This window comes from Lemur catta, chromosome 2 (assembly GCF_020740605.2).
Source record: "Lemur catta isolate mLemCat1 chromosome 2, mLemCat1.pri, whole genome shotgun sequence".
NCBI classification, from domain to species: domain Eukaryota; kingdom Metazoa; phylum Chordata; class Mammalia; order Primates; family Lemuridae; genus Lemur; species Lemur catta.
The window spans coordinates 32,646,850-32,660,797 of NC_059129.1; the positions used below are offsets into that span (position 1 = coordinate 32,646,850).

The window sequence follows — 13,948 nt, forward strand, 5'->3', positions numbered from 1 at the left end:
ACAGAATCTATGCACAGCTTCCCGTATACTTTAAGTCACCTCTAGATTACTCGCAATACCTAATACAATGTAAACGCTATGTAAATAGTTGTTGCACTGTATTGTTCAGGGAGTAATGACAAAGAAAAAAGTCTGTACATGTTCAATACAGATGCAACCATCCTTTTTTTCAACTATTTTTAATTCAGGTTGGTTGAATCCATGGATGTGGAAGCCATAGACACAGAGGGTTGACTGTACTTTATTTAGATTTTATATCTTCATTATGAATAACTTGTTAATCAAATTCAGTTTGATGACCAGATCTACCATGATTCAGACAACTCTGTTTTTAATGTTCATCCTACTTACAGTTTTAGCCACAGCCGATGCCAGACCTCTCAGCAGGGGTCAGCCCGGCCCGTCACCCTACGACAGTGTTGGTGCCCAGGCCCGCTTAGATAACGAGTCCCTTTCCCTTGATTTTTACATGTTTATTCATCCCTGTTAGCTGGAATGTTTTAAAATAATTTCTAAAGAACGATATGTGGATGCTTTATGTATTGACTCTTACATGTATGAAATGTTGTCTTTCCACTTGCAAAAGCACTTCATTGTGCTCTAAAACATGGGGCCACCACCATTTTTGCACAAAATTCTGTGGCTAGCTCATACTGCCCTTGGTTTGAACTGCCCCTGGCCTCTAATTCACTTTTATACAACTTTTTTTTCCTTTCACCTGTATTTGTATAAAATACCACACACATACAATGTGTATAAAGCATACATGTACAGCATAATAATATAAACCAAAAATCCATGTTGCCACCCCTGGGTGAAAAATAGAACTTTTCCAGCATGGAGTCCACATATCCTTTTGAATGCCCACTGCAGGCATCGCCTCCTCTCGGCAGCTGTCCCTGCACCCTCAGAGGTGGGGGGACGTCCTCCTTGCAGTGCCGGCATGGATCCGTCACTGTGCTAGGCTGTGGACCACTTCAGGGCGGGGACAACGCTGCTTAAAACATCTTTGTGTTCCTTAAACTTAGCACAGTGCCAGACACTTACCAGGCCTTCAGTAAATATTTGCTAAATTACTGAGTGATAGATTTGATTGCATAAACATTAGAAACAAAATTTAAAACCCTGGCAGTCTGAAACCATGTGGAACAAATATGCCCTGAAAACATTAATGTCCTTAGCATGTAAAGAGCTCTTACAAATCTATAATGAAACCATTTAAGATCCCAATGGGGAAACAGACAGTTCTCAAAAAGGAAAATGATTGCTAAACATAAAACATTTCAGTTTACTATGAATAGTAAATTTATAAAAACAAGATATCTTTCTTCCCCTCTCAAAACAATATTTTTAAATGGTGAAACTCAGGACCGGCAAGTAGATACGTATTTTGGACACCGTGCGAGCGGGAGTGTGAATTAGTTCAAAGCTCCCAGCTAGCAGTCGGGCAGCCTGTTTAAAGAACATTAAGGTGTTCATATGCCTTGATACCTTAATCCCAATTCTGGGATTCTATTAAGAAAATCTGCAATGTGAACAAAGCTTTATGCATAAAATTGCTCATTACAGCCCAACTTGAACAAAGCTAAAATGTCCAAAGATTGGAGGGAAAATTAACTGATTGTGTATGAAAGGATTGTGAACAATTGTTATTTTCTTCTGTATTTTCCAAAATGTCTCAATGAGATGGTGTTATTTTTATAATCTTAAAAAAGATTTCAAAATCATTAGAAATCTGCTCAGTCATCTGGGACTAGACACAATTTGGGTACAGAACGAACAGTGTCCCTGTGCCACTCTTTCTAACTTACCCTTAGTTAATGTGGTTTCCATGGAGAATATAATCTGGAGGGGAATGAATATATATGGAAAGACCGACGACATTGCCTTTTCCCCACCCATTGAGACCCTGGGGTGGCGGGTGAGATGGATGCCAATACAGAATTACAACGCGCCTGGAGGCCAGGTTAGATCTGCTCTTATACACTCCCAAGGAGACAAACTTAGGTCCAGGGGCGTTGTCTCAGGGACCTTTGTCTATTTCCAAACACCTGGGATGGTGTCCAATGCAGCATATGCATTCAGTGAAATATTTTTTGAGTATATAAATAAAGTTGCTAGCGCTTTTCAGGATGGCAAAGTTTCAGTTTGCTTTTCTGATTGCTGTTTTCCATGCCTCTGTGCAAGTAATGATCTCAGTGGCTGACCTACCACTGACTCCCAGGTTACTAAAACCAGTGTTGGTGCCAAGGCCCACTTAGGATTTGTTCCTACGTGTCAGTCCACACCCTGCCCCCCCTCAGAGGCGACTTTAAATCTAAGATCTGGGCAATGCATGTCCCTGTGTCCACAAGTTCCTAGTGATCTCTTTTGTGCTGCGATGAAGGCACTGGGAGGGTGGGGGCCAGGCTGCCCAGGACACAGGCAGAGGGCTGGCACCCATGCCACCCACGGAGGACTGTTTCCTTCTTGCTAAAGCGATCACGGACTTGAAGTGCCTGGGTCCTTGCTTGGCGGGGCGTGTGGCCTTCTCGTCATGAACCAAGGCAGTGTGGAACGGGGGATGGGAGGCGACACCTGCCCCAGAGGAGCTCTGATGGGTAATGTTTGCTCTTCTCCCACAGCTCCGCAACAACAAGGCTAAAGACGTCTGCCTGGACCAGGGCCCGCTGGAGAACCACACAGCAATACTGTACCCATGCCACGGCTGGGGACCACAGGTAGGAGCTTACCTCTGACCCCCACAGGCCCACAGGGGCCTTGTGGGGCTTCTGGATGCTTCTGTGGCCCTCTGTTTTGGTAATTGTTACCTATTCTGAGAGTTTAAGGAGAAGGTGGGAGGCTTTCTGGTTGTTTCTTTAAAAAAGCTGGGGAAAAGATTCATGAGTGGTTGCATCAGCACAAATATTAAGATTACGGATCAATGTGCATGTTTCGTACTGGAAGGAAAAGGTAAGTAAGCCGCAGTCATTTGCTAACACGTAAATGTATACCGTATGTGCATACGCTCTCATCATACCCACATACACCTGCTTACAACCTCGAAGGAACAATTAGCAGCTCCCTCCTGAGAACTGGATTGACATGTCCGTCCTGAAAGAGCATGTGTTTGGTGGTGAGTATCACAGGACCGTTAGGGCTAGTACAAGAGCCGAGCATGACGGGGAAGGAGGAAAGTGTTTGCAGGGGCATCTCCGAGAACACACGAGACAGCTTGCAAAGGGCAAAGCTATTCACCGACCCGTGAGATAAATGATAAATGCATTGCCGTTGACGGTTTTGTGCTAGCCAGCGATGTGTGTGCGTGAGTGTACAGACGTGTGTGTGTGTGTACACAAGGAGCTTAGCTGAAACTCTCCAAGATGGAGAGAAAACACACCCAAGAATGTCACTAGATTTGACATCCACAGAAATTTAAAACATTATGGCAACCAATAGTAACAAAAGGCAAACATTTATATTCCAATTCCAAATGCAATCCATTGAAATCAAGGTTATTCAGGGACCCTCACCACCGCCCAGAAGTGCCTGTGGGGAGCGAGAGTGACAGGGATGCCTGGACTAGAGACTTGGATGCGGGTCACAGCCCTCCGGTCAGTCATTCTCTGGACACACACCTCCTGGTCACCCGCTGTGGGTGCGGCCCCCAACCGCACACAGGCGGGTGAGAAGGCCCAGCCCCTGCTCTCCGTGGTTTGCCCCTGCATGGGGAGAGACACACAGAGAGGCAGGAAACCTCCAGTGTCGCAAGTGTGGCCCAGGGCACTGGTGCTCGGCTGGGGCTCAGGCTGCGGGAGGGAAGGGGGCTGAGAAAAGGCAGAAGAGAGAGGGAGAGCAGATGGGGCGGGGCCTGATGCAAAATGCCAGCTCCTGGGCCCCTTCCCCAGAGCTTCTGGGTCAGGAGGTGGGGGCTGGGGCCTGAGATTTTGCATTTCTAACAAAAGAAATCAGGGGGTGCCGACACTGCTGGTCGGAGGGTGCTGGGGAGCCACTTCAGGCTTCATCTTGGGGAATGGTGAGTTTAGACTGGGTATGGCCAGCCCTAGAGGGGACTGTCTGAGAGGCTGCATCTTGAAAGAGACCAGATGAAAAGCCTGCAGTCCACCCCAGCTAGTCTCCCGCCGAGATGGCTTGGAGAGGGAGTGGGCACAGTGGTTTGGGGCCAGGAGGACCCGAGAGCAGGGCCCCGCACGCTACCCGCACCATCTTCCCAGGACGCCCACAGCCTCTGGCCTGGGCAGCAAGAGCCTGGATTTGGGCCTGGGGCAGCTCCTCTCCCGAGCTGCGTGGCTCTGCCTCACCATCCTTTCGGGAATTCCAGGAGTCACTTTTAGAAGAACACTTGACTCCCAGAGTACTTTCTCCAGCCTTCTGAATGAGTATTAATAACATTTGAACTGAGTACTTACGCATGGTGACCGTAGAGATGATCCCATTTAGACATTGGCACGATCCAATGCTGGCCTGAGGAAGCCACAGCCTCCTGTGCGTGAGGAAGGGGGTGGAGACGGCCCAGGCACTGTCCCCCAGATGGGAGGGCTTCCCGCCTGGCTCTGAGCAGCGCGCTTTGCTCCGGGTGTTTCAGGGAAAGGCTCCCTAAGCCACCCGGGAAGCCCTAGGCCGACCCCAAGGCCTAGGACGTCAAGGCAGTGGCATCTGCCTTGTGTGGGCCTGAGGCCACCTCCTCCCAGCACCCCCACCCTCCCCACCTGCTCTGACATCTCTGAGGCCCCGTGATACCCACACCTCCAGTCTGGGGCAGACCGCTGCGAACTTGGCCTTCCTTACTCTTCTGTCCAGAGCCTTTGTTCCTCCTTTGTCCCCTCCCTCGGGGCCCTGCCTAGTGACCACCTGCTACACAGACCCAGCGGGAATGCCTGCATGGCCGGTTCCCCAGACAAGTTGGCATTGCGTGCACTCTGAGGATGGCCACCCGCTCGCTCCCTCCCCAGGCAGGTTCCCTCTCCTGCTGGGAGCTCAGTGGCATTCACAGCACGGTACTGGGGCCTTGGTTGGGAAATAGCTGGAACGCATCTTTCCCCGGTTCCACTTGGGTGCGGAACTTCTCCAAATGAAAGCTCCGGCCGTTTAGTTGCTTAGGGAACCACAAACAGAATTAGGCAGCTCCTGGCTCCCCCCAGCTCTAGGGTGAACACCTGTAAGTGGGCCCTGGTAACTTTCCATCAGCTGATTTTTTAAGTCAATCCAGCATTGCTCCGTTCTGCCACCTGTCTGTGCTAGAGAGCGTCCTTGGAGTGGCTCTGCAGCTGCCGGGCTGTCCCCTGCTTGCTCATCAAGGCTCGCTGCTGCCCAGACCTGCTCCCTCCAGGCACCAAGTCTGTCTCCTGACCAGGCGTCTCTTTAAACGACAAGTGCCGTGGGCACACGGCGACTGAACGGAGCCCTGCAGCCCGGCGACTCCCAGCAGAAGGAGTCGGTGTTCCACGGACATTGTTAGCTTAATTAATGGACTCCAGGTTGTAATTTATTATCAAACAGCAATTAAGCAGAGATAACTAGGCACCGAGGAGGGTAATTTCCTGTCTTGCAGCATGTGTTTGTCAACAGGATGGAGACGGTTCCCGGCCACTCACAGAGCCTGCTCGCTCACTCCGAGGTGTCCGTCTGCGAGCTCACCGCGAGCCTCGGCTTTGTCTGGTTACTAATTTGGCTTAGACACACATCCGCCTCTTTTTGGAGCCTAAGTTTTACTGAAAATGAGAATGTCAAGGGTGCAGCAGCAGCCTCTGGTGTCAGCATGAACCCGTGTGGAGAGGGAGGTCTTGTCTAGAGGGGCAGGACCACAGACCCCCACCAGGTGCCAGGCTGTTGCCTTCCTGGGCCCACGTGTGGGGAGGGTCCCCGAGCTGGAGCAGCCATAAGAGCACCTGACAGCTTTGCTGCCCAACAGGGAGACGGGCCCCCTCTGCCAGGCCCCCATGCTGCGCCGCTCCAGCCAGCTGGCCACCCTTCCCAGCCAGAGCTTCTGATTTCCTTCCCGAGACAGAGGTGCTGTCAGGAAGAGAGAAGGGGATGACAGTAGAACTGTGCTTGGGGTCCTGCAGCATTTCTGCAGTCCGTACCCCACCCGACCACGGGCCCTGACCCTGTTGTCTCAGGTCCCTGTCCCTGAGCTGCTGCCGAGTCCTGATGGTGCAGCACGTGGTGGACTCAGAGCTCCGTGTTCTGGCCTTGCCCAGGGACAGCACTGAGCCCCCAGGGCCAGGGCTGGGCTGACACGGGGAACAAAAGTGCTGATGACGACACCGGTATCTGTGTCAGTAATACGTTTACTCCTCCCTGCTGCCCTGTCTGGTAGGCAGTGACACCTTCATTTTCTGATTTTATTAATGAGAAAATTGAGATTCAGGTGGGGCAGTGCCGGTTGTCAAATGCAAGTCCCGTGACGCTTAGTCTGGGATACTCCGCTGTGGCATCGTGAGCTCTGGGGGGCATCTCCCATCTCCTTGAGCCCCAGGTGTCCTCCAGCCCTAGCAGGGCCTGGTGGACAGACCCAAAGCAAGCACAGAGGAGCGCATGTGACAGCCAGGGTCAGAGGCAGGGCACAGGAGCCACATGCAGGGGGACAATGACGTACTTGGCTGAGGCAGGTGGCTCAGGGCAGCCAAGAGGGACAGAGTGTGAGAGCCCCGAGTGCCATGATGGGGGCTGGGGTGTCCCTCCCAGCGTCCTGCGTGTGCTGCACAGACTCTGCGGACCCTCTGGGAACCTGTTACGGCTGCGGCTCCCGGCGTCCAAGCCCAGACCTCCTGCCTGGGGGGCCCGGGACCCCATGTGGGACAGACACCTGCAGGTGCCTTTCCTGGCAGCTGATGGCCATCCACTCTGGACAAGGCTTTGTGTTAGACCTTAGAGGTCAAGGTCACATGTCCCTGTTCGCCCAGGACAGGCCCAGTGTGGACCTAGTGCCCCAGCTTATTTTTTAAATTTCTAATGCTTTCTCAGTTTTCATATAATTGGTTTTTTTTTTATTTTTAAGGTAAAATTTATTCTTTATAATGTGTAGTGTTGCAAGTTTTGACAAACACATATGACCAAGTAATCACCCACAACTGAGGTACAGAGCAGCTCTGTCGCCCCCAAATTCCCCTGACGCCCTTGCAGTTCCCCCTCCCTCTGCCCCACATACGTTCATGCGCATCACATGTGAGTTCCTGCTTCACCGGCGGTGCTCACGGCCGTCGCCTGTGCACCTGCACATGCGTGTGCAAACCAGACATGTCCCCACGGATCCTGCTGAGGTTCCCAGGCCCCAGCAGCCCACACCACGGGCAGCGTCTGACCAGCAAAGCGTTCCGAGTGAGGTGCCGTGGACACTTCAGGGAGCACTGTTTGAAACAGCTGCTCGCTGCGATGAAACTTTCTTAAGGCAAGGGGTGAGCCACAGAAAGCAACTGCTGCGTCCGTCCCTGTGGGAGGGCGTCCGGCTCTGCGCCGAGGTCCTTTCTGATTCGCAGGCTCAGGGACGGCGTTAGCACCCTCTCCTCTGCTTGTCCTCCCCGTCTATGCATTTGGCCCCTCCTCTCCCTTCTTTTCCGAGAGGCCCTCATTCCTTCCCTCGGTGAATTCATCACCAGAATGACAGATGAGAATTCTTTATCCCATAATTAAATTTAATCTAATCTTGGACTCATTCCCCGATGGCTTCATCTTCTAAGCGATACATCATCCAAACACCTTGTCATTGTGATGCATTGTGCCAATAAGGCACTGGTGCCCTGGTGGAGCCACAGGGCTCTGGCAGCATTAGCATATAGAAGGCGCTCCTCCTCCTCCTCCTCCTCTTCCTCCTCCTCCTCCTCCTCCTCGTTGAAAAACGCAGACGTGAATGATGCCTGGCAGCCTCCTGGCTTCCAAATATGGCGGCGCAAGCGATGGGGCTCAGAGGACAGAGCCCTTGAGAACCCACTGAAGTTCTCACCCAGGAAAAGATGGCTTTGCTCCAGGAAACGGTTCTGCGGTTCTGGGAACAGGCATCCTCTGTTTGGTAAGAAGCAAACCCAGCAATATGTTTCCATCCACGGGAATCCAATTCCTGGAAAGCCCCGTGAGTTCAAAGCCGGGAAACACTGGAGCTTGTGGGGAAACAGAGTTGGGGGACTGAGGGCAGGCGCTTTTCATGCTGACAAAACCTACTGCACACACAAAAAGGAGCTGAGACAGAAAGCAGGAAATGCCGACAGGGTTTTACACATCTAATATTCGACACCGTGGACTTGCCATTCTGCCATTTCCAGTCTCCATTTCCAGTGTCTTCTGCAATATTTTTGAAAACCCTCCCCCTGCATTGAAATGCAACTCTCACGGATTTACTTCACCTCCTTGCAGGTAGTGAGAATAGTTAAGAGCCTTTTTTTGCTGTTCCGCTGACTCATCTTGTCTCAAAAATATTCAAAATGTTTCTGATTTTATGGCTGTGGGTTGTCACTCCTGCCCCCTGGCACTGCCTCCATCAGCTCGTGCGTGCACCGTCGCGCCCAACCTCGTGGCAGGGCTCGCAGGAGTGCAGGGCTGCGTGCTTTCTGCTTGCTGAGGTTTCCCGAGGTTTGGGGGCCCCAAGCCTCCTTCTCTGCCATCTACTTTCCTTCCCTTTTCCATTTCCTACTCCCCAGGCCCCCTTTCTAGTGGCCCTTGTTGTCCACACACAGGGAGCAGAAGTGCTTGATTTCCTAAATGGCACCCGGAAGCAGACGCACAGGGACAGGCACACCTCCTGTGACTGCGCTGCTCTGTATTGCGCATCACACGGACGGCGTCGTGTTTACAAACGGGAGCTTTGTGCCAGCCCCGCCTGCGTCTGTCGCTGCCATGTTTCCAGCAGCGTAGTTCACTTCGTGTCTCTATGTCACATGTTGGTAATTCTCACAGCATTTCAAAGTTTTTCATTATTATTATATCTGTTATTGTGATCTGTGATCAGCGATGTTTGATGGCACTATTGTAATTGTTTGGGGGCACCACGAACTGCGTCTGTATAGGATGGCAAACTTAATCAATCAGTGATGTGTGTGTGCTGACTGCCCCACCAACCAGCTGTTCCCTCATCTTTCCCACTCTCCCTGGGGCTCTCTACTCACTGAGACGCAGCAATCTCAAAATTGGGGCAATTAATAACCTTACAATGGCCTCTAAGTGTTTCAGTGAAAGGAAGAGTCACATGTCTTTTACTTGAAATCAGAAGCTAGAAATGATTGAGCTTCATGAGAAAGGCGTGTTGAAAGCCGAGATAGGCCAAAAGCTCGGGCTCTTGTGCCGACAGATAGCCACGCTGTGAATGCAAAGGGAAAGTTCTTGAAGGAAATGAAAAGTGCTACTGCAGTGAACACACGAATGATGGAAAAGCAAAACAGCCCTACTGCTGCCGTGGAGAAAGTTTCAGTGGTCTGTACAGAAGATCAAAGTCACCACAATGTTCCCTTAAGCCAGAGCCTAACCCAGAGCAATATCCTAACGCTCATCAATTCTGTGACGTTTGAGGGAGGTGAGGAAGCTACATAAGAAAAGTTTGAAGCCAGAAAAGGCTGGTCCATGAGGTTTAGGGAAAGACGCCGTCTCCATAACACAGAAGTGAAGGTGAAGCAGCAGGTGCTGATGGAGAAGCTGCAGCAGGTTGTCCAGGAGATCTAGCTAAGGTCACTGATGAAGGTGGCTATGCCAGACAACAGATTTTCAATGCAGATGAAACAGCCTTACACTGGAGGAAGATGCCATCTAGAACTTTCATAGCTAGAGAGGAGAAGTCAATGCCTGGCTTCAAAACTCACAGGACAGGCTCACTCTCTTGTTAGAGGCCAGTGCAGCTGGTGCCTTTAAGTTGAAGCCAATGCTCATTTGCCATTCTGACAATCCTAGGGCCCTTAAGAATTATGCTAAATCTACTCTGCCTGTGCTCTAGAAATGGAACAGCAAGGCCTGGATGACAGCACATCTGTTTACAGCATGGTTTACTGAATATTTTAAGCCAACTGTTGAGACTTACTCAGAAAAAAACGTTTCTTTCAAAATATGACTATTCATTGGCAATGCACCTGGTCCCCCAAGAGCTCTGATGGAGATGTACGAGGAGATGAATGTTGTTTCATGCCTGCTAATACAACATGCATTCTGTAGCCCATGGATAAAAGAGTAATTTTGACTTTTAAGTCTTATTATTTAAGAAATACATTTTGTAAAGCTATAGCTGCCACAGTTAGCGATTCCTCTGATGGATTTGAGCAAAGTTAATTGAAAACTTTCTGGAAAGGATTCACCATTCTCGATGCCATTAAGAACATTCGTGACATGGGAGGAGGTCAAAATATCAACCTCAACAGGCGTTTGGAAGAAGTTGATTCCAACCCTTGTGAATGACTTCAGTGGAAGGAGTAACTGCAGATGTGGTGGAAATAGCAAGAGAACTAGAATTAGAAGCGGAGCCCAAAGATGAGACTGCGTTGCTGAAATCTCATGATCACACTTGAATGGATGAGCAGTTGCTTCTTATGGATAAGGAAACAAAGTGGTCTCCAAAAATGGCATCCACTCCCGTTGAAGATGCGTGAGCTTTCTAGAAATGACAACACAGGATTTAGAATATTCCATAAGCTTGGTTGATAAAGCAGTGGCAGAGTTTGAGAGGATTGACTCTAATTTTGAAAGAAGTTCTACTGTGGGTAAAATGCTATCAAACAGCATCACATGCTACAGAGAAAAATTTCTGGGAAGAGTCAGTCAATGGATGTGGCAAACTTCACTGTTGTCTTATATGAAGAAGTTGCCGCAGCCACTCATCCTTCAACGCCCACCACCCTGATCGTCATCAGCCACCAACCTCGAGGCAGGACCCTCCACCAGCAAAAAGGTTACGACTCGCTCAACACTCAGACGATTGTTAGCATTTTCTAGCAATAAGGTATTTCTAATTAAGGTATGTACATTTTTAAGAGACCCAATGCTATTGCACACTGAATAGACTACAGTATAGTGTAAACACACTTTTATATACACGGGGAAACCATAAAACTCCTGCGCCTCACTTTATTGCAATATTCACTTTATTGCAGTGATCTGAAACCAAACCCACTATGTCGCTGAAGGGTGCCTGTGCTGGATTTTGCCTAACAAGGGCTCGAGGTTAAGGAGGAACTGCTGTACTATTTCTTTCTTGCCAAAATGGATTGACGAGCTATTCTTTCCAGGAAAGCACAAGTACAATCATAAATTGTTTTCCAGTAGAGATCTTAGTTAAAAGTTTTATGTCTCCTTAGAAGTTTAGCTGATTTTTCTCCAGACACAAAACATGATTCAGGCAGATTTTGTGTTCGTGTTAGGCTCGGAATAAAGAACTCAGCCTGAATACTAGGGCGGCGCCCGTATTGCCAGCTGAACCTTTCTACCTTGCCCAAGATGTTACGTTCAACAGCACAGCAAGTGAAAGTCACTGCTAATCTTTTTCTTTTTCACTAAAGGCACAAGAGCATTACAGAGAGTTTGGAAAATACAAATTTACATCACCCATAATCCTGCCACCCTACAACTATTATCATCACTGAGGCTTGCTTCCAGCCTTTTTTTTTCCCCAAAGAATTATGTTGATTTGTTAGGCTGTTTTGATATCAATAAATTAATAGAGAAACAACATTGCTGCTTCTGAGGGACAAGGAGAGGGAGGGCGAAGCCTCGCGGTGAAAAGGGCTTTGGTGCCTTACGCCGTGTGCTTCGGCAGAGCAAGCGCAAAAGACCAGAAGAGCTTCACCCCCTGACCTTTTGATTCAGAGTGTTTTGATTTCTCTTTGGAGCCGTGGAATCTATTGAATGATTATTTTCAAAGACATTGCTTGCCTGAAATTGAGAGGCTCTGAGAACAAGGCCGAGCAGAATGCAGGGTGGATGCTGAAGGCGTCAGGGCTGTTGGAGTCTGGGCCACGGGTACAGGAAGTCGGGGCCTCTGGAGTCTGTGTTCCCACTGGAGCAGGCCGGAGGAAGACCAAATGTGGGCAGGAGAATGTCCTACACTGTCGTCAGCGTCAAACCCACCTGGTCCGGGGACTGGAGGCCGTGCAAATTGCCGTGGCTGGGACACCTCGCTGGAATCCCACCCACATGGGGGGCACCGTGGGGGGCCACATGCACACAGACCTTGGTTTTAGAAAGACGTGAAGGCCTTCTTCAGGTTTCTCTGGGACACAGTGGTGTCACCACCAGCCACCTTGCCAGGAGCGCACGACGCTGCTCCAGATGGCTTCCTAGGGCTTCCTTCTGGCAACTACAGGGGCTGAGGACCAAAGGTGAGGGGCCCTGCTTTCATGGGACTCCTGTCAATGATCTTGACGGCCAGCTACTGCCCCCAAAAGGCTTGGTTCATGTCTGTGAAATTGCTGCAGTCTGGGTTTGGTCACGAACAAGAAAGGAGATTTCAGCTCGGTGGACATGTGGGCACCACAAGTCCAGCCTAGCACCCCAGACACTGCCATGACATGCTCTGTTGGGGGTGAAGCTTCCGATCCACTGCCATGCTGAGTCAGGAGCTGGCCGGAGCCCAGCTCAGCTCGTGAAGTCTTTGGCCCCTGCATCTTAGCGAGACTGGCCATGAGGAGGTGACACATGACACGTGTCCTGCACCAAAGTTAACTCTTCCGTGGTGATGCTAAAAGGTATTTGCTGTCCTTGTGTTCCTGTGTCCAACAAGAGTTCCAAATCCCTCCATCAGTCCATGTGTCAACTTTATTTCACAAATCACAATAAATGTTATGAAAAAAGTCATTCTTCATAAGAGAAAAGTTTGTCAAGAATGAGAATGGAAAGTTATCACTTTTTGTTGAGCTGCTGGAGACCAAAATTTATGCCAGGTGCTTTAAACGTATCATTTTACTTAACTATCATAACACACCTGTGAGGCAGGTGTTATATCTCTACTTTACAGATAAGGAAGTGAGGCTTGTTGAGATCAAATGATGTCTCCAAGTTCATAAAAGTTGCGAAGTCAAGTTTTCAAAGTCTAAGTTTTGAATTCAGTGGTTGGTCTCATCTCAGGAGACATAACAAAAATGTCACAGCTGGTGGAGCTTTGGCTCCCCCCTGGCAGGGGGGCCTCTGAGTACTGACAGCTGACGGTCCCAGCACTACGCCTGGCCACCTTCAGTGGCTGTGAAATGTCGCTGGTCTCCAGATGAAGACAGTGGCTCTACGTTCTTTGAGGCTATCCCAGGAGCTAGTTGGCCAGAGACACCATCAACCCCATGCCTTGCATCTGCAATACATACTGCATGGTGAAGGCTCTGATAAGTGTTGCAGTAAAGAAAACTTGTTTAATTTTGCTGAGCATGGTTTTATTTGAATGCAGACTCCTGTACACCTATAGACCTCCTTTGGAGCTGACGTGCTGTGGAATGCACTTTGGGAATTTCTGGTCTACACTTTTCCTTTAGTTCGTTCTCTGGGTTCACATCCCAGCTCCACTGCTTACTAGCTGTGACCTTGGGCAAGACTCTGAAACTCCCCGAACTTTCACTGAAGTCTTCTTCTCTGTAATGTGAGGACAATAATAGCATCCATCACATAGAGGTGTGTCAGTGAAATAAGCTAATAAACGGGAAGTACGTAGACAAGTACCATTGCACAGACATAAAACTGTTGTCCACAGGGTGACAGTGAGGCCTTGGGAAAGCTTCCGTCTTCCAAGACAGATTCAGCTGGATACACAAGATTCTACTTCTGAGGCAAGAAAAAGATAGTGCTGGCCTGACACCAGCCATGGAAGCCTTTAACACCTAAGGACACTCTGGGTGCCTCGAGTTCTCAGAACTTGTAAGGGGAGGATCGGACTAGAGATGTGGAAGGTCCCTGCCAACTCCCGGCTTCTATAAAACATAAACTTTTCAGCATTCAGCTCAACTTCTATCTTGGTTGAATTCTCCAAAGAAACATATGAGCACATTTTTTGGAAAGA

The 13,948-nt window shown here is 49.5% G+C and overlaps 1 protein-coding gene across 1 annotated transcript in view; it reads left to right on the plus strand.

The window, feature by feature from the left end:
• Positions 1-13,948, plus strand: part of GALNT17 (polypeptide N-acetylgalactosaminyltransferase 17) — a 210,436-nt gene that overhangs the window by 176,346 nt on the left and 20,142 nt on the right. The window contains exon 8 of the mRNA XM_045542165.1: positions 2,625-2,720. Within this exon, the coding sequence (XP_045398121.1) occupies positions 2,625-2,720 (96 nt within the window). The remainder of the gene's footprint in view (positions 1-2,624; positions 2,721-13,948) is intronic.